A 22,022-nucleotide genomic window follows, 5' to 3' on the forward strand; every position below is an offset into this window, starting at 1 on the left:
AGCAGAGTAGAACAGCCCCTAGAGTTTTCTGGCTGTAATGTTTATGGAAACAGATTGCCAGGTCTTTCTGCTGTGGAACCGTTGGATGGGTTTGAACTGCCAACCTTTCAGTTAGCAGCCGAGCTCTTAAGCATTTGCGACAAAATGGTTAGCCACATGCCAAAGAATTAAGTTGGACTCCTGCTTTATACTGTACATAAAAATTAATTCAGAATGGATCCAAGACCTACATGTATGAGCTAAAACTATAAAACTCTAAGAACATATACAAATAAATCATGGCCTTGGATTTGGCAATGGATTCTTTGATATGATACCAAAAGCATATATAACAAACAAACAAAAAAAAAACAGATAAATTGGACTTTATCAAAATTAAAAACTTTTCTCCTTCAAGGGACACTATCAAGAAAATGACAAGGTCGCCTACAAATTGGGAGAAAATATTTACAAACTGTATATCTGATAAGGGGCTTGTATTAAGGCTATATAAAGAACTCATACAACTCAGTAATAAAAAGACAAATAACCAAATCTAGAAAAAAAATGAGCAAAGAACTTGAACAGACATTGTTCCAAAGAAGATATACCAGTGGCCAGTAAACACATGAAAAGATGCTCAGCTTCATTAGTCATCCGAAAATGCAAATCAAAACCGCAGTTAAATATCACTCCATGCCCACTAGAATGGCTACAGTCAAATGCATATAACATTGGTATTATGATTATGTAGGAAAATGTCCTTTTTCTTTATAGATATGCATATTAAAGTATTTATGGGTGAAATGTCATGATGATTGTTTTACCATAAAATACTTTAGCAAAAAAAAAAAATTGAAGCATGTAGAAAAATATTAAGCTATTAAATCTAGATGAAGAGTGTGTTTATTATACTAGTTTTTCTGTTTTTATATATATTTAAAATTTTTACCAATAAAAAGATCAGAAATAAAAACTGTCTTGTATCTACTTGAACTAAGAAGCACATTCTTCACGAGTATCATTTTATGTTTTAAAAATTTTTTTTATTGTGCTTTAAGTGAAAGTTTACAACTCAAGGTAGTTTCTCATACAGAAATTTATACACACAGTTATGTGACCTTAGTTGCTCTCTCTATAATGTAAAAGCACACTCCTCCTTGCCACCCCAAATTTCCCATGTCCATTCAGCCAGCTCCTGTCCCTTTCTGCCTTCTCATCTCGCCTCTGGACAGGAGCTGCCCATTTAATCTCATATATCTACTGAACTAAGAACCACACTCTTCATGAGTATCATTTTGTGTCTTATACTCCAGTCTAATCTTTGTCTCAAGAGTTGGCTTCAGGAATGGTTTTAGTTCTGGGATAACACAAGAGTCCGGGGTCCATGTCTTCCGGGGTTCCTCCAGTCTCAGACCATTAAATCTAGTCGTCTTACTAAAATTTGAGTTCTGCACCCCGCCTTTCTCCTGTTCCGTCAGGGACTGTCTGTTGTGTTCCCTGTTAGAGTGGTCACTGGCACCATCTAGTTCTTCCAGTCTCAGGCTGATGGAGTCTCTGGTTTATGTGGCCTTTTTTGTCTTTTGGGTTAGTATTTTCCTTGTGTCTTTGGTGTTCTTCATTCTCCTTTGCTCTAAGTGGCTGGTAACCAATTGATGTATCTTAGATGGCCACTTGCCATCTAAGACTGCAGGTGCCACTCACCAAAGTGAGATGCCAGACCCTCGCCCCTGCTACTCTGTCCCCCAAAGTGTTTGGTTGTGTTCAGGAAACTTCTTAGCTTTTGGTTTAGTCTAGTTGTACAGACTTCCCCTGTATTGTGTGTGTTATCCTTCCCTTCACCTATGATAATTCTTGTCTACTATCTAGTTAGTAAATTCCCCCCTTTTCTCCCCAGCCTTGTAGCCATCAAAGAATGTTTTCTTCTGTGTTTAAACCTTTTCTTGAGTTCTTATAATAGTGGTCTCATACAATATTTGTCCTTTTGCAACTGACTAATTTTGCTCAGCATAATGCCTTCCAGATTTATCCATGTTGTGAGATGTTTCGCAGATTCATCACTGTTCTTTATTGTGAATATACCATAATTTGTTTATCCACTCATCCGTTGATTGGCACCTATGTTGTTTCCATCTTTTTGCTGCTGTAAACAGTGCTGCAGTGAACATGGGTGTGCGTATATCACATTTGTGTGATGGCTCTTATTTCTCTAGATATATTCCAAGGAGTGGGATTGCTGGATTGTATGGTACTTCTATTTCTAGCTTTTTAAGAAAGTTCCAAATCAATTTCCAGTTTACATTCCTATCAGCAGTGTGTAAGTATTCCAGCCTCTCTACAACCTCTCCAACATTTATTTTTTTTAATTAATTTTTATTGTGCTTTAAGTGAAATTTTACAAATCAGTTCAGTCCCTCATACAAAAATTTACATACACCTTGCTATACATTCCTAATTGCTCTCCCTCTGATGAGATAGCACAGTACTTCCCCCTACTCTCTCTCCTCGTGTCCATTCAGGTAGCTTCTGGCCCCCTCTGCCCTCTCATATCCCCTCCAGACAGGAGATGCCAACATAGTCTCATGTGACCACTTGATCCAAGAAGCTTGTTCTTCACCAGTATCGTTTTCCATCCCCTATTCCAGTCCAATCCCTGTCTGAAGAGTTGGCTTTGGGAATGGTTCCTGTCCTGGGGTAACAGAAGGTCTGGGGTCTGCGGCCTCTGGGGTCCCTCCAGTCCCAGTCTGACCATTAAGTCTGGTCTTTTTACAAGAATTTGGGGTCTGAATCCCACTGCTCTACTGCTCCCTCAGGGTTTCTCTGTTCAGTTCTCTGTCAGGACAGTCATCGGTTGTGGCACCGGGTACCATCTAGCTCTTCTGGTCTCAGGCTGAAGTAGTCTCTGGTTTATGTGGTCCTTTTTGTCTCTTAGGTTCATAATTAACTTGTGTCTTTGGTGTTCTTCATTCTTCCTTGTTCCAGGTGGGTTGAGACCAGTTGATGCATCTTAGATGGCCACTTGCTAATGTTTAAGACCCCAGATGCCACTCTCCAAAGTGGGATGCAGAATGTTTTCTTAATAGATTTTATTATGGTAATTGACTTAGATGTCCCCTGAAACCATGGTCCTCAAACCCCCACCCCTGCTTTGCTGGCCTTTGAAGTGTTCAGTTTATTAAGGAAACTTCTTTGTTTTTTGTTTACTCCATTTGTGTTGACCTCTCCTGTATTGTGTATTGTCTTTCCCTTCACCTAAAATGAAACTTATCTACGATCTAATTAGTGAATACCCTCTCCCTCCCTCCCTCCCCCCTCTCGTAACCATCAAAGAGTATTTTCTTCTCTGCTTAAACTGTTTCTCCAGTTCCTATAATAGTGGCCTCATACAATCTTTGTCCTTTTGCAGTTGACTGATTTCACTCAGCATAATGTCTTCCAGATTTCTCCATGTTATGAAATGTTTCATGGATTCAACATTGTGTAAATATACCATAATTTATTTATCCATTCATCTGTTGATGGGCACCTTGGTTGCTTCCAACTTTTTGCTATTGTAAACAGTGCTGCAGTGAACATGGCTGTGCATTTATTTGTTTGTGTGAAGGCTCTTATTTCTCTAGGATATATTACAAGGAGTGGGATTGCTGGATCCTTTGGTAGTTCTATTTCTAGCTTTTTAAGGAAGTGCCAAATCAATTTCCAGAGTGGTTGTTTCATTTTACATTCCCACCAGCAGTGTATAAGTGTTCCAGTCTCTTCATAACCTCTCCAACATTTATCATTTTTTGTTTTTGGATTGATACTAGCCTTGTTGGGGTGAGATGAAATCTCACTGTAGTTTTGATTTGCATATCTCTATTGGCTAATGATTGTGAATACTTCCTCATGTGTCTGTTAGCCACAATAATGTCATCTTTGGTGAAGTACCTGTTTATATCCTTTGCCCATTTTTTAATTGGGTTATTTGTCTTTTTGTTCTTGAAGTTTTATAGTATCTTGTAGATTTTAGAAATTAGACCTTGATCAGATATGTCGTAGCCAAATATTTTTTCCCAGTCCATAGGTTGTCTTTTTTCTCTTTTGGTAAAGTCTTTTGATGAGCCTAAGTGTTTTATTTTTAGGAGCTCCCAGTCATCTAGTTTCTCTTCTGGCGTTTGTACATCGTTAGTAATGTTTTGTATACTGTTTATGCCGTGTATTAGGGCTCCTAGCATTGTCCCTATTTTTTCTTCTATAATCCTTATCGTTTTAGATTTTGTATTTATGTCTTTGATCCATTTTGAGTTAGTTTTTGTGCATGGTTTGAGGTACGGGTCTTGTTTCGTGTTTTTGCAGATGGATGTCCACTTATGCCAGCACCATTTATTAAAGAGGCTGTCTTTTTGGGAATGTAGCTCTTTAATAGCATTCTTAATTTCTTCCAGTATGATTGGCCTCAAATCAAAAGCCATCAGTCATGCTTCATGATGAAACACTAATGTATTCCCATTATAGGTAGAGACAAGATAAGAGAATCCATTATTATTACAATTACCTAACACTGTTCTGGAAGTACTGCCAATCAGATCAACAAATAGAATAAACTAAGATCATAAATATATGAAAGTAGGATATAAATGATCATGATCGTATAACTGGAAAACTCAAGACAATTAACTGCAAAAAAAATTTGAAACTGTAGTATAGTGAGGTTATTGGTAACAGAATTTATATTTTAAAAATCAGTATTTTTTCTGTCCAGTTTATTAATCATATTTCTTGAATGTTCTGACAAGCAATACCTGTTAGAAAATGTAATGGAAGAAGAGATCCCATTCAGTATAGCATTAAAAATATAAAATACCTGGGATAAAAACTAAGAAGAAATCTGCCATGTCTATGTTAAGAAAACCTTAAAATTATTGGAGCTGTGGTGGCATAGTGGTTAAGAACTCGGCTGCTAACCAAAAGGTCAGCAGTTTGAATCCACCAGCCACTCCTTGGAAACCCTATGGGGAGGTTCTACTCTGTCCTATAGGGTCGCTTTGAGTCGGAAATGACTTGACGGCACCTAACAACAACAATATGATGGGCGTGGAAAAAAAAATTGAAAGACATTATCACAAAGATAATTTTTTCCAAGATTAATCTGTAAATTCAGTATATTCCCAATTAGAATAACAACCAGCCTATTTTTTTTTTTAATTAAACAAAGTAATTCTAAAGCTTGTTCTAAAAATAATTTGTGAGGATTTCCAGAAAAAATTGTGAAAATAAGAGTTGTAAGTAGGCTTAGCAGATTTGAAATGCAGTTAGGAGCTGTAGTAATGAAAACAGTGGGACTCTGATAGGAAGAGACAGCAAGTCAATGGAATAGAAAAGAGACTGTAAACCTGAGTTGGTAGTAAAGATTTCATTTCCGATCAGTGGAGGAAGGCTGCATCTTTCAGTAAGTGGTGCTGGAATACCTAGCTACCCATTTGGGAAAAAAGGTAAAGTTTGATCAGTGTTAATATCAGATAAATTCCAGAAATATCAAAGATATAAAGTTTCGGGCTTTTTTTAAGAAAGGAAAGAAAATATAAACTTATTAGAAGAAAGTATGGGTGAATAAAAAAATTAATTTTGCAGTATATTAAACCTTGCTAAGATTTTTTTTTTTAATTTATATGCCATAAAAAGGAAAAGATTGATGAATTTGACTCCATAAAAATTTACTCCTTTTTAGCAGACGAAAAAGTCTTAAAATTAGTGACAGACTGGGGAAAAACATACAGATATGTGACAAAAGATAATGGTCCATCATTAAGAAACCCCCAGTATTCTGTATATCTGCGCTATGAGACCACTCACAAGTGGGAGAAAATGAAGGATTGTATTTGCAGAAGTAAGATATGGTCCCTTCATCTGAGTAGAAGCAGTAGACTGTGACGTCACGGGCTCTAAGACAGGTGGCCTGGGTTTGGATCGTAGCCCTACTAACTAGCTCTTTGACCTTGGCAAAGTTATGCAACTTTTATATGCTTTAATTTCTCTATCTTTAACCAGAGATAATAGTATCTGCCTCAGAGGGCTATGAGGATTACATGAGTTAATACACGTAAAGCGCCTAGTCTCAGAGCATGCCTGGTGTGTTGTAAAACAAAACAAAACAAAAAACCAAACCCACTGCCCTCGAGTTGATTTCGACTCATAGCGACCCTATAGGACAGAGTAGAACTGCCCCATAGAGTTTCCAAGGAGCGCCTGGCGGATTCAAACTACCGACCTTTTGATTAGCAGCCGTAGCACTTAAACGCTACGCCATTCATGCTGTAAGCACCCAGTAAATGCTAGCTGCCAGTAGTAGTAGTAATTCTCTTCCAGTACCTGATTTTTTACCCATTTCTTGTACTTTTGATATTAATAACACCTCATACTTGGATAATATTTTCGATTTTTAACAAAGCTTTTTCACATACATTATCTTATCCTCATTACTACTTTAGAGGTAGGCATAGTAGCTCCCCGTTTTACAGGTGTGAAAACAGCCTCAGTAAGGTTAAGTGACTTGCTCAGGTTTGCATATCTAACCAGCGGCAGAGTTGGGCCTGAAATTCAGATCTTTAGATTCTGAGCTCTAGCACATTGTTTTTTAACCTTTGATTTGGGAATAATTTCAGATTTACTAAAAGTTACACAAACAGAAATAGTACAAAGAGTGCTCATATTCCCTTTACCTGTTCACCTATTGTTAGCATTTTACCCCATTTACTTTATCATTCATCACTTTATATTTAGATAGCCTCTTCCCTCGTACTCTTTACTTGTCTGGATCCCAAATTATTCCTTCATTTAACAAATATTTATCAAGCAACTGTTACTTCATTCAGTACCACCAGATGCCTGTTACCTGAAAAATTGTTTCCAGTTTTAACCCTATCTATACATTCTCTTGTTTTTGTCTTGATTGGAGAACCTGTCAGTGCTTTTTTCATCCTGATTATTTTAATTTCCTCCTCTCAGTATTTTTCAGAGTATATGCGACCGTTTTGGCATATATGCCTAGAGAGTGTTTTGTGGCTTGATTTTTATATCTTCTTTCCATAACTAGCCATTCTGGAAGACTGTTGTGGACTTAAGTGTAGCTAAGAAATGCTTAGAAGTTAAGTCGGCTTATTGAGTTAACAAAATGCCACTTGCCCCACCCCCCACAGACACATCAAGGGATTCTAGCCTGTTTGGGAGTTTTCTTGAATCATATGGCCTCAGAGCACTGAATTAAGTACTGAACTAGCTTGAGCTTAGATTTCTTTGTATTTGTATTTAGATCTAAAAGGTAGTTTTGGTCATTGAGGCTCATGGTAAAGGTAAATCTGGAGGTGAGAAAAGGGTGCCTTATGGCTTTGTTGTTGCCGTCAAGTTCGTTCTGACTCATACTCACCTTATGTACAAGAGAACCAAACCTTGTCCGCTCCTGCACCAGTCTCACAATCCTTGCTGTGTTTGAGCCCATTGTGTCAATCCATCTCATTGAAGCCTTCCTATTTTTCACTGACCATCTGCTTTACCAAGCATGATCATCTTCTCCAGGAACTGGTCCCTCTTGATAACATGTCCAAAGTACACGAGATGAGGTCTTGCCACCCTCGCTTCTAAGGAGCATTCAGGCTGTACTTTTTCAGAGACAGATTTGTTTGTTCTTCTGGCAGGCCATGGTGTATTTAGTATTCTTCACCAACACCATGATTCAAAGGCATCAATTCTTCTTTGGTGTTCCTTATTCATTGTCTAGCTTTCACATGTATATGAGGTGATTGAAAATACCATGGCTAGAGAATTATTCATACAACTTGAACAAATAGAAAGAGAGCAACAAAAGAAACCCTCAGGCACCAGAAGAAAACAAATAATAAAAATTAGAGCAGAACTAAATGAAATAGAAAACAGAAGAACAGTTGAAAGAATTAATAAGACCAAAAGCTCATTCTTTAAAAAAATCAACAAGATTGATAAATCCTTGGCCAAACTGACAAAAGAAAAACAGGAGAGGAAGCAAACAACCCAAATAAGAAATGAGATGGGTGATACAACAGACCCAACTGAAATTAAAAGAACCATATCAGATTACTATGAAAAACTGTACTCTAACAAATTTGAAAACCTAGAAGTGGATGAATTCCTAGAAACACACTACGTACCTAAACTAACACAGAGGTAGAACAACTAAATAGACCCATAAAAAAAGAAGAGATTGAAAAGGTAATAAAAAACTTCCAACAAAAAAAGTCCTGGCCTGGATGGCTTCACTGCAGAGTTCTACCAAACTTTCAGAGAAGAGTTAACACCACTACTGCTAAAGGTATTTCAGAGCATAGAAGAGGTTGGAACACTCCCAGACTCATTCTGTGAAGCCAGCATATCCCTGATACCAAAACCAGGTAAAGACACCACCAAAAAAAAAAAAATTACAGACCTATATCCCTCATGAACTTAGATGCAAAAACCCTCAACCAAATTCTAGCCAATAGACTTCAACAACATATCAAAAAAAGAGTTCACCATGACAAAGTGGGATTCATATCACATATGCAGGGATGGTTCAACATTAGAAAAACAATTAATGTAATCCATGACAAGAATCACATGATTTTATCAATTGATGCAGAAAAGGCATTTGACAAAGTTCAACACCCATTCATGATAAAAACTCTCAGCAAAATAGGAATAGAAGGAAAATTCCTCAACATCATAAAGGGCATTTATAGAAAGCCAACGGCCAACATCATCCTAAATGGAGAGAGTCTGAAAGCATTCCCCTTGAGAATGGGAACCAGACAAGGATGCCCTTTATTACCGCTCTCATTCAACACTGTGCTGGAGGTCCTAGCCAGAGCAATTAGGCTAGATAAAGAAATAAAGGGCATCCAGGTTGGCAAGGAAGAAGTAAAATTATTTCTATTTGTAGAGGACGTGACCTTATACACAGAAAACCCTAAGGAATCCTCAAGAAAACTATTGAAACTAATAGAAGAGTTCAGCAGAGTATCAGGATACAAGATAAAGATACAAAAATCACTTGGATTCCTCTACACCAACATGAAGAACATCGAAGAGGAAATCACCAAATCAATGCCATTTACAGTAGCCCCCAAGAAGATAAAATACTTGGAAATAAATCTTATCAGAGATGTAAAAGACTTATTATACAAAGAAAACTACAATACACTTCTGCAAGAAACCAAAAGAGACCTACATAAGTGGAAAAACAAACCTTGCTCATGGATTTTAAGACTTAACAGTATAAAAATGTCTGTTTTACCAAAAGCAATCTATACATTTAATGCAATTCCGATCCAAATTCCAACAACATTCTTTAACGAGATAGAGAAACAAATCACCAACTTTATATGGAAGGAAAGAGGCACCGGATAAATAAAGCATTACTGAAAAAGAAGAACAAAGTGGGTGGCCTTACTTTACCTGATTTTAGAACCTATTATACTGCCACAGTAGTCAAAATGGCCTGGTACTAGTACAACGACAGATACATAGACCAATGGAACAGAATTGAGAATCCAGACATAAATCTATCCACATATGAGCAGCTGATATTTGACAAAGCCCCAAAACAGTTAAATGTGGAAAAGACAGTCTTTTTAACAAATGGTGCTGACATAACTGGATATCCATCTGCAAAGAAATGAAACAAGACCCATACCTCACTCCATGCACAAAAACGAGCTCAAAGTGGATCAAAGACCTAAATATCAAATCTAAGACGATAAAGATCATGGAAGAAAAAATAGGGACAACATTAGGAGCCCTAATATATGGCATAAACAGTATACAAAACATTACTAACAATGCAAAAGAGAAAGCAGATAACTGGGGGCTCCTAAAAATCAAACGCATGTGCTCATCCAAAGACTTCACCAAAAGAGAAAAAAGGTTACCTACAGACTGGGAAAAAGTTTTTAGCTATGACATTTCTGATCAACAACGCCTGGTCTCTAAAATCTACATGATACTGCGAAAACTCAACTGCAAAAAGACAAATAACCCAATTAAAAAATGGGCAAAAGATATGAACAGACACTTCACTGAAGAAGACATTCAGGTAGCTAACAGATACATGAGGAAATGCTCACGATCATTAGCCATTAGAGAAATGCAAATCAAAACTACAATGAGATTCCATCTCATTCCAACAAGGCTGGCAGTAATCCAAAAAACACAAAACAATAAATATTGGAGAGGCTGTGGAGAGATTGGAACCCTTATACACTGCTGGTGGGAATGTAAAGTGGTGTAGCCACTTTGGAAATTGATCTGGCGCTTCCTTAAAAAGCTAGAAATAGAACTACATACGATCCAGCAATCCCACTCCTTGTAATATATCCTGGAGAAATAAGAGCCTTTACACGAACAGATATATGCACACCCATGTTTATTGCAACACTGTTTACAACAGCAAAGAGATGGAAGCAACCAGGATGCCCATCAACGGATGAAAGGATAAGTAAATTATGGTGTATTCACACAATGGAATACTATGCGTCGATAAAAAGCAGTGATGAATCTGTGCAACATTTCACAGCATGGAGGAATCTGGAAGGCATTATGCTGAGTGAAATTAGTCAGTTGCAAAAGGACAAATATTGTATAATACCACTGTTGTAAGAACTCAAAAAATAGTTTAAACAGAGAAGAGAATATTCTTTGATGGCTACGAGAGGGGGGAGGGAGGAAGGACGGGAGACAGGCATTCATTAATTAGGTAGTAGATAAGAACTACTTTAGGTGACGAGAAAGACAACACACAATACAGACAAGGTCAGCACAACTGGGCTAAACAAAAAGCAGTTTCCGGAATAAACTGAATGCTTTGAAGGCCAGCGTAGCAGGGGTGGGGGTTTGGGGACCACGGTTTCAGGGGACATCTAAGTCAATTGGCATAATAAAATCTCTTAAGAAAACATTCTGCATCCCACCTTGGAGAGGGGCATCTGGGGTCTTAAACCTAGCAAGGGGCCATCTAAGATGCATCAATTAGTCTCAACCCACCTGGATCAAAGGAGAATGAAGAACACCAAGGACACAAGGTAATTACAAGCCCAAGAGACAGACAAAAAAAAAAAAAAAAAAAAAAATTTTTTTTTTTTTTTTTTAAGGGCCACATAAATCAGAGATTACATTAGCCGGAGACCAGAAGAGCTAGATGGTGCCCGGCTACAACTGATGACTGCCCTGACACGGAACACAACAGAGACCCCCTGAGGGAGCAGGAGAGCAGTGGGATGCAGACCCCAAATTCTCATAAAAAGACCAGACTTAATGGTCTGACTGAGACTAGAAAGACCCTGGTGGTCATGGCCCCCAGACCTTCTGTTGGCCCAGGACAGGAACCATTCCCAAAGCCAACTCTTCAGACAGGGATTGGACTGGACAATGGGTTGGAGAGGGATGCTGGTGAGGAGTGAGCTTCTTGGATCAGGTGGACACTTGAGACTATGTTGGCATCTCCTGCCTGGAGGGGAGATGAGAGGGTAGAGGGGATTAGAAGCTGGGGAAATGGACATGAAAACAGAGAGTGGAGGGAGGGAGCGGGCTGTCTCATTAGGGGGAGAGCAGTTGGGAGTATGTAGCAAGGTGTATATAAGTTTTTGCGGGAGAGACTGACTTGATTTGTAAACTTTCACTTAAAGCACAATAAAAATTAAAAAAAAAAGAAAATACCGTGGCTTGAGTCAGGCTCACCTTAGTCCTCAAAGTGACGTCTTTGCTTTTGAACACTTTAAAGAGATCTTTTGCAGCAGATTTGCCCAGTGTAATTTGTTGATTGCTTGACTGTTGCTTCCCTGGATATTGATTATGAATCCAAATAAAATGAAATCCTTGACAACTTCAGTCTTTACTGCATTTATCATGATGTTGCTTATTGGTCCATGTTTGAGGATTTTTGTTTCCTTTATGTTGAGGTATACCCAGTTTCCTCGAGTCGATTTATAATCCATAATAAAGATTATAGTCTTTGATCTTCATCAGTAATTGCTTCAAGTCCTATTCACTTTCAGCAAGCAAGGTTGTGTCATCTGCATAACACAGGTTGTGAATGAGTCTTCCTCCAGTCCTGCTTTGCAGATTATTTGCTTTGCATAGAGATTGAATAAGTATGTTGAAAGGACACTGCCCTGACACATACTTTTCCTGATTTTAAACCACACAGTATCCCCTTGTTCTGTTTGAATGACTGTCTCTTGGTCTATGTACAGATTTCTCATGAGCATAGTTAAGTGTTCTTCCGGAATTCCTGTTCTTCACAGTGTTATCCATAATCTGCTGTAATCCACACAGTCAAATGCCTTGCATAGTCAATAAAACACAGGTAAACATCTTTCTGGTATTCTCTGCTCTCAGCCAAGATCCATCTGACATCATCGGCAGTATCCCTCTTTCCATGTCGTCTTCTGAACCTGGCTTGAATTTCTGGCAGTACCCTGTTGATGTACTGCTGCAACTGTTTTTGAATTGTCTTCAGCAAAATTTTACTTGTGATATTAATGATATTGTTCAATAATTCCCACATTCTGTTGAATCTCCTTTCTTTGGAACGGGCACAAACATGGATCTCTCCCAGCTGGCTGGCAGGTAGCTGTCTTCTAAATTTCTTGGCATAGACGAGTGAGCAGTTCCAGCTTTGCATCCATTTGTTGAAACATTTCAATTGGTAGTCCATCAATTCCCGGAGCCTTGTTTTTCACCAGTTCCTTCAGTGTAGCTTTGACTTCTTCCTTCAGTACCATCGGTTCTTGATCATACACTGCCTCCTGTTATGGTTGAATGTCGGTCAATTCTTTTTGGTACAGTGATATAACTAAGTAATTCATACAGCACAGATAATCCTATATACTTAACATTTTGTGTATCTCTGCTTTGGTGGATGTGAAATCCATAGTCTACCAGGTGCATGGCATTGTGCCAAGTATAATGGGGATTGTCCAAGTGTAATCAGACCCGGACTGATGCTAATAGCCAATCATCTGGTATTTGGCAATGTCTTTTGAAGAGAAGTACCTTTTTAGTATATGTAAAAGCAGATTTTCCCTAGTCCTGTAGTACATTTTCCATTTAAGTTATACATCCCCATTGAATTTACTTTCTATGCTATACGTGCTTTCCTTGAAAGTTTATGTACCTACTGAACCTATTTGAAAGAGTTTAGCTTTAGAATGATATATAAGTGATGAGTAGTTTTTTAACTGTTCACCTCAGACTACTTTTATGAAGAATTGAAAGGAAATATTGAGCTGAAACAAGGTTAGGAAACAGGGTTGAAGTAGGTAAGTATTGGTTTTAGTATCTTTGTGCCTTTTTATTTCTCTCCAGTAAAGACTGTTGAACAAAATCTCCAGAGAAAAGAGGACTTATTGAAGGAAGAGTAAAAATTGAAATCATAGAGTACTGGGGGAGTGAGATAGAAGATAAAGAGTATAAGGGTTGTTAGTGGTTCTGTGACCACAGAATAAAATAGTTCATTACTAAAATCTACAGCAGTTAGGGTAAAATTCAGTATTAAATGTCTGATACTGAGTTTCTACTGATTTTTTTTTTTTTTTTTGCCTTAAGGAGCCTGTTTGCTCTTTTTTATACAGCTTTATTGCGATATAATTCACAAAGCATAACATTCACTCTTTTAAAGTATATAATTTAGTAGTTTTTAGTATATTCACAAAGTTGTGCAACCATCACCACAGCAATTTTAGAACATTTTCCTTACCTCAAAAAGAAGCCCTATAACCATTAGCAATTACTTCCCATTTTCCCCCAACTCCTTCAGATTTAGGCAACCATTAATGTGCTTCCTGTCTCTAGAGATGTACCTTTTCTGGACTTCCTATAAAAATGGTATCATAACTATAGGTGGTCTTTTGTGACTGGCTTCTTTCATTTGACATAACTGTTTTCAAGGTTATCCATGCTGTGGGATGTATTAGTACTTTATTCATTTTATTGCCGAATAGTATTCCATTGTATGGATATACCACGTTTTGTCCAACCATTTATCATTTGATGGCCATTTGGGCTGTTTCTATTTTTGGCTACTATAAACAATGCTGTTTTGAACATTTGTATACAAGTTTTCATGCAACATATGTTTAACTGTTGGAGAAACTGCCAGACTGTTTCCCAAAGTGGCTGCACTATCTTACTTTCCTACCAGAAGTGAATGAGGGTTCCAGTTTCTCCACATCCTTAACCAACATTTGTTATTGTCTGCTTTTCGATTATAGCCATCCTCATGGGCATAAAATGGTATCTCATTATGCTAGGAAGAGGTATATGTCCTGGTGACACAACAGTGAAGTGGCTGCTAACTGAAAGGTCAATGGTTCTAACCCACCAAGTGACTCTGCAGGAGAAGGGCCTGGTGATCTGCTTCTGTAAAGATTATAGCCAAGAAAACCCTGTGGGGCAGTTCTACTCGGAATTTACTCAATGGCACCCAACAACAATGGCTTAAGAGGAGTTCTTGGGTGGCACAAATGGTTAAGTGCTGGACTACTAACCAAAAGGTTGGCATTTCAGATCCACCCAGAGGTGCCTCGGAAGTAAGCCTGGCAATCTGCTTCCAAAAGGTCACAGCCTTGAAAACCCTGTGGAGTGCAGTACTAATCTGTACACTTATGATTCGGAATCAATTCCACGGCAAGTAACAACAACAGTGGCTTATGATGTAGAGCGTTCTACTGCATTGGTTTTCTAACTAGTTGATTTGAACAAGCCATTTATTAAGGCAGTAGTGCTCTGGAATGAGCCCTCATGTCACAGTGGTTAAGCTCTAGGCTGTTAACCGTAAGGCCAGCAGTTCGAAACCACCAGCGGCTCCTCAAGAGAGAGAGATGTGGTGGTTTGCTTCCATAAAGATATATAGCCTTGGAAACACTATGGGACCACCGAGTTGGAATTGACTTGACAGCAGTGGGTTTGGTTTTTTGGTTCTATAATGAAAAGAACATTGTTTTACTTGAGAGTCCAAAGGCCTAAGTTTTAGCCTTACTTCTGCTATGTACAGACTGACCTACCCTACGTTCCTTATCTTTTAATTTATTATTTTTCAGTAATATTTGTTCCTTTTAATTGTGATTAATACCGGCTCTGCCTGTCTTCCAGAGTGGCCGTGAGGATCAGTTGAGATAAATTATGAGGAAAGTTTTTATAAGCTATAAAACCAATTGTTATATGACCGTATCATAATTAGACTCTGTAGAACTGCAGAGAAAAACACTGTTATGGGAGCACACCACCAAAGGAGAGCTCTGTTGTTCCTTCTTTCTTGTCTCTCGTCTGTAGCACCAACTTGGCCACGAGAGATTGAACTGAACTGATGTGAATAGCAATCCTCATAAGCTCAGCTTGAATTCCTTCCTGGAAGATGGTGTAGTTAATTCGTTAAAATAATTATTTTAGTAATGTTATTTCCCTCATCCATTTATTTGCGTGTAAATGTTGGTCGTATGTCATTCTGTGCTTTCTTACAGAATTCACATTGTCCGTTGAATGAAGAGGTAATTGCTCAAGCCAGGAAAATATTCCCTTCAGTGATAAAATACATTGTAGAAATGACTATATGGGAAGAGGAAAAAGAACTGCCCCCTGAGCTTCAGATAAGGTGGGGAAAGTTGTCAAAAGGGAGAAGTTTTAAGATGATTATTTATATTGAGAAATAAATGTTTTTGTTGTTATTATTTACTGCTTAATTTATTATCATTATGAAAAAATCATAAAGATTATCTCAGCAATGCTTTCAAAATGTCCATTTGTATGACATATAGTTAGGCACTGTATAGAAATTAAGCCAAAAGAAGAGCCTGTCGAGAGTTTTTAATTTTTTTTTTTTTGGTGGTGGAGGAGGGTTTATTGTGATTTAGGTGAAATTTACATGGCAAATTAGTTCTTATTAAATGCTTAATACACAAATTGTTTGGTGACATTGGTCGCCAGTCCTGTGGTGTGTCAACACTTTCCTCTTCCCCACCCCAGGTTCCCTATTTTCATTCATCCAATTTTCCTGTCCCTTCCTGCCTTCTCATCTTTGCTTTTGGGCTGATGTGCCCATTACCCTTGTATACGTGATTGGACTACGAAGCCTGACCTTCTTATGTGTGTTGTTGGCCCTATAGACCTGTGTAATCTTTGGCTGAAGGGTGAACCTCAGGAGTGACTTCAGTACTGAGTTAAAGGGTGTCCAGGGGCCATACTCTTGGGGTTTCTCTAGTGTCTGTCAGATTAGCAAACCTGGTCTTTTTTTTTTTTTTTTTTTGTAAATTTGAATTTTTGTTCTACATTTTTTTCTCACTCTTTCTAGGACCCTGTATTGTGATCTCTGCCAGAGTAGTCAGTGGTGGTAGGCAGGCACCATCTGGTCATTCTGGGCTCAGTCTGGTGGATGTTGTGGTAGTTGTGGTCCATTAGTCCTTTGGACTAATCTTTCCCTCATGTCTTTGATCTTATTCATTACCCTTTGCTTTAGCGGGGATGGGACCAGTAGATGTATCTTAGATGGCAGGAACTTTTAATTTTTAAGAAAATCAGCATTTTGCGGGTCTTGTTCTAAATGGTTTATAATATATAGCAGCTACTTTTTTTTTTTTAACCCCGGTAGGTAAGTAAATTGTGCAGTTTGATCCTGGCTTGGACTGGCCCCAGGTTTTCAGAGAGGTTTGTGAGCCAAAGGTAGGGACTTTGGAGCACTGAGTCTCCTCTTAGCCCAGGTCTCTGGGTCTTTTTCTTATTGAGAAAAATTTAACAGTGGAACGAGGAGGTAAACTTTTGCCTGTGCTTTGCTGTCTAGGATTATTACAGTTGTAAGGATTTTAAAATTTTTAGCTAAAAAGCAGATATTCTGACAGTTACGAGTCTTTCAGCAACATTAATATTTGATCTTAACAAATGTAAAAGAGAATTCTGGATGTGATATGAAGGTATACTTTGTGCCTTGTGGGAATTTTTCTACCTGTGTACCATTAGGAACAATTGTATAAAAAGCTTTGAAACAATTCAGAGTTGCAGCACCAGTCTAAATACAGTTATTCTCTGAGTTTGCTGGATTTTGTTTTGCTTTTGGAAGGAGAACTAAAAATTGTATATAAAAATATTAAATTTATTTATTCCGATTCTTGATGGGCTTGGGAAAATAAAGATCATCAGCACTTGTTTCCACAAGGGATTTAATTTCAAGTAGGTGATAATCTCAGTTAAAGGCTTTAAGAAATTTTGTGCTAGTGAAGGTAATGCTAGCAGTCTGCCTGCCTATAGAGGAGAGTTGCTGAGTGTGGTTGTGTACATGGGCAGCACTGGACTCTGGATTTATAGATCTGAGTTCTCGTTCCTCTCAACTGCTGGTGGCATTGTGACCACAGATGAGTCTCTGAACCCCAGTTTCCTAAGCATAAGAGGGCTGAGAAAATCTGCCTCCCAGTGTTCTGGCAATTAATTGAGTTTATTTTAAAAGTATATTGTAAACCATCTAAAATTGGTAACAACACCTACCATTTCTGTAGACCATGGCAGCTTACTTAGTATTTTCACTGACTATGTTATGAGATCTGCAGAACCGCTTTAGCATGTTGATATTACACTCTTCTGAGATGGAAAACGCACTGTCACCTCAGCAAGATAAACAGATTGAGCAACCTATGGTCCCACGACTAAGTGGTAGTGCTGGCACTTTAATTCCGTATGCCTACTTTTTTTAAACTTAAGAACTATAAAACCAATATCACTTAAATAGAAGGTAAGCTCAAAAATAAGTTCAGTAAAAACTAAATGTTAATAAAATCTTACAATTTGTCATTGCCTGCTTGCATTCTGAGGATTGTCACCCTTTGTCAAAAAGGGAGATTAACAAGAGTTGAGAGTGGTGTTAAAAGACATACTGCCACCAAACTGAGACTTCTGAAAGTAATAAGAAAGATATGGGATAAAACGGAAAAGGTCATACTTTTATCTGCGTTATTTTAGTTCCCCGGCACTGTAACACAGTCATTGCCGGTATCATTGTTACAGTGGTACTTCCTCGCTTGTAGGAAACCGCATGGTGCTGCTTCAATACAGAGGTCATATATTATTTCACTCTCTCTTTCACATTTTCCTGTGTTTATTTGTTGTAGTGTGTGAATATATCTTTTTTTTTTTAAACAGGGAGAAAAATGAAAGATACTATTGTGTCCTTTTCAATGACGAACACCATTCCTATGACCACGTCATATACAGTCTGCAAAGAGCCCTTGACTGTGAGCTCGCAGAGGCCCAATTGCACACCACGGCCATAGACAAGGAGGTTTGTGAGCTCCATTTGATTTACGCTGCTGTCTGACATCAATTTCCTCGCAGTCAGGCGTTGGCTGAGCCCTTGCCACATGCCTTAGTCTTAGGTTAAGTACAGCCTTCCTCTCCATTTATTCCTTACGTCCTAGATAAATTGGATAGAACTTGATTTTGTGTGTGTGTGTTTTATGGTTTTAGATAAGTATTTATAAACTTTTCCTTTTTTATTCTAAATGATTAGAAAGTTACCTTATTGAATTGTTCTCTTACCCATATTGAATGTATTTGGCTAAGCATAGTTGAGAATGTCAATGTAACTTTAGTCTGTTTCTGTAATTTTTTATTGAATAAATGAATAAATGCAGGAATTATGAAAAGTTGATTATTTCTGATATCTTAACATGATTTATTAAAATTATTTTAGTGCAAGAATGATTCGACTTTTATTTAACATTCATCCAAAGCGAAATGAGGTCTTCACTTAACAGCGTGTAATCTAGGGGAAGAAGTGGCATGGCGTTAGTGGCTCAGAGTTTTCCATTTCCCTCGTGGGTTTTAAAAGCGATGGTTTCATATAAAATTAAAACAGGTGGTTGACTTTCTTTTGTGTTTCTTATGTATGTCTTATGTGATTGTAAATCATTAATGAAAGGGCAAACAGCAAGAGAAAGCAAAGGGTGGGAACAATGAATAATATTAGCATTTACATGTCTCAGACACGGTATACTTTACATGTATTACCTCATTTAATCCTGAGAACAACCCCTTGAAATACTGTTATCTCTTTCACAAACCTGTTTCTGGTACCTCGAGGTCTGAGGGGATCAATCTTGGCACCCCTATAACCCATTTCAACTACACCAAAATTCTGGTTTGAAATGGTGCTTTTTAAACTTTGATGTGCATGTGAATCATGCTTGTTAAAAACGAAGATTCTGATTCAGTAGGTTTGGCGCAAGGTTTGTGATTCTGCGTTTCTGACAAACTCCCACGTAGTGTTGTTGCACCTGGTCCAAGGACCACATTTTGAATTGCGTGAATCTTATTTAACATTTCTCTTCTATACAAATAATTCTCTTTGCTCACTGGCTAAAGAGATCAGTTATTTGTTGATATAAAAAAATATAGTCAGCATATAAACATAAACTGTATTTTCCCCTAAGTTTTGAATGGCCTCTTAAGGTTAGATGTAGCCAAGTTAGGAGATAACAGTAGCAGATCTGTGTTAATGGGTTACCGGTCTCAGGTTGATTGCGTTTCCAGATTAATTATTACTTAACACAACTGTGAAGAGTTTAACCTTTTGATTCTCTGTGGTTGGTAGACTGTCAAAGCAGGTTTATTGTATGAAAGTAAGTAGCATAACAGTATGGGTAGGTTTGCAGAGGAATGGTTGAAAGCTGTATTTATCTATAATTAAGAAGATTAAGAGAAGTAAGAGATAGGCAAGGCGGTCTTGAAGGAAGACAGGAGAAAGGTGGAGATTTACTGGGGAAGAAAAAAGGAAGAGAATAAGAAAGGAGAATTAATCAGAGGCAGAAAAGAAGGCCAAAAAAAAAAAAAAAAAAATGAGAAGAGAAAGAAAAGAATGGTGCTAGCAAAGGAAGACAAGGAATAGAAGAAAAAGAAAGGTGAACAGGGTGTTTAGCCAACATTTTTAGTCCTTTAAAATGATACCAGGTTAAAACAGGTGTTAGGGCCCGTGTTACTATTGCTATACTATGGTCATAGATCATAAAAGGAGCTTTGATCATCCAGGCTGGTGATTTTCAACTATTAGCTGTACAAAGTGTAGTTGGGATGTTGCGTTTTCACAACAGTTATTAAATGTGTATTTATACTGGGTCTAGTTCATAAAGTAAGATAGCTGTAATCACAAAGATATTAACGGGCAATCTTTAAAAATATCCTTCATAGGAAAAACAGTTGGAGCTTTTTTTCTACTAAGACTTTGTTCACTGAAGTAAATTTTAAGATGTAAGATAGGAAAAATTGGAAAACACTGATCTTGGCCATCCTCATATTGAGAGCACAATATCCCTGGCCGCTGGGCCTTTAACTTCTGCTTGAGTACTTGACGGGTTTGGTTCTGTATCTGGCTGTTTTTATTAGACAACTCTTATTAGAAAAAAATGTTACCAGTGTCCAGCCATATCTGCCTCCATGTATTTTCTCCCTTTCACACTAATTTATTTCTTTTGGAATACCCCACAAAAGATCTTGTTTTCAGATGGCACCCCATCAAATATTTTAAGAATTCTATAATTTTTATGTTTGCTTTCTTCTATTTTCTTCAACTCTTAGTCTTGTGATTATAAGCTCATACTGGTCAAGCTCTCTTTTTTTTTTCCCCTCTTGGATAAATGCCAGTTGCAAAGACCTTAAAATGTGGTACTCTTAAATCAGTTCATTAAACATTTTTTTTTCCACTGAAGGTTTTTATTTTTTAAGAAATATGCTTGTTGTCATGTAATGCTGGTAAGATGCTCAGAATTTTACCTAACATCTTTGAAATATAAGATTGTATGCTGGCAATACATGTATGGGCAACTGAATATTCTTGGTAAAATACAACAGTGTACTTGTGTCTTGGTACACCAAATACATTTTTTTTACTGTGGCAAATGTTTCACAAAAAAATTGCCTTTGACTATTGTCAAGTGCACACCTTAGTGACATTGATGACATTCACCATGCTGGGCAACCGTCACCACTTTCCATTTCCAAGTCTTTTCATCACCCTACACATATGCCCAGTACCCCTTAAGCAGTGACTCCGAATTTCCCCCAAGCCCATACTCTGGTAACCACTGGCAAAACTTTTGTCTCTGTGCATTTCCCATTAATAGATATTTCATGTAGTTGTCATTTTGAGTCTGACTTATTTTACTTTAAGGTTCATTCGTTTCATATCTGTGTCACATTATGATATCCATTCATCTATTGGTGGATATTTGGATTGTTTCCACCTTCTGGCTATTGTAAATAATGCCCTGCTTTCAAGTGTTTTGGGTGTATATCTAGAGGTGGAATTGCTGGGTCACGTGGCAATTCAGGAAACCCTGGTGGCCTAGCGGTTAAGTGCTATGGCTGCTAATCAAAGGGTCAGCAGTTTGAATCTGCCAGGCGCTCCTGGGAAATTCTATGGGGCAGTTCTGCTCTGTCCTATAGGGTCGCTGTGAGTCTGAATCGACTCGACGGCACTGGGTTTGGTTTTTTTTTTTTGGTTTGTATGGTGATTTAATTTTTTACCAATGTGGTAGTTTTAGTTTTTGAGGAACTGCCCACTTCCACAGCAGCTGCATCCCACAGCAGCGGATGAGGGTTCCAGTTTTTCCACATCCCTTCCGACACTTGTTATTTCCGTTTTTCTGATATTAGCCATCCCAGCAGGGGTGAAGTGGTATCTTATTGTGGTTCTGATTTGCATTTCCCTGATGACTAATGACATTGGGCACCTTTTCATATGCTTGTTGGCTATTTGGAGAATGTTTAAGTCCTTTGCTCATTTTTCAATTGGGTTGTTTGTCTTTTTATTGTTGAGTTGTATAAGTTCTTTATATATTCTGGACAATAAACTTTTATTGGAGCCCTGGAAGTGCAGTGGTTAAAGTGTTTGACTACTAACCAAAAGGTTGGCAGTTTGAACCCACCAGTCGCTCCATGGGAGAAAGATGTGGCAGTCACCTTCTGAAAAGACTACAGCCTTAAAAACACAGGAGGGCAGTTCTGCTATGTCCTGTAGAGTCACTTTG

At 37.9% G+C, this 22,022-nt stretch overlaps 1 protein-coding gene across 1 annotated transcript in view; it reads left to right on the forward strand.

Moving 5' to 3' along the window:
* The window catches only part of UBR1 (ubiquitin protein ligase E3 component n-recognin 1), a 156,925-nt gene that overhangs the window by 37,766 nt on the left and 97,137 nt on the right, over nt 1-22,022 (forward strand). The window contains exons 5-6 of the mRNA XM_049899674.1: nt 15,480-15,610; nt 18,142-18,280. Of these exons, the coding sequence (XP_049755631.1) occupies nt 15,480-15,610; nt 18,142-18,280 (270 nt within the window). The remainder of the gene's footprint in view (nt 1-15,479; nt 15,611-18,141; nt 18,281-22,022) is intronic.

This window comes from Elephas maximus, chromosome 10 (assembly GCF_024166365.1).
Source record: "Elephas maximus indicus isolate mEleMax1 chromosome 10, mEleMax1 primary haplotype, whole genome shotgun sequence".
In the NCBI taxonomy this organism is placed as follows: domain Eukaryota; kingdom Metazoa; phylum Chordata; class Mammalia; order Proboscidea; family Elephantidae; genus Elephas; species Elephas maximus.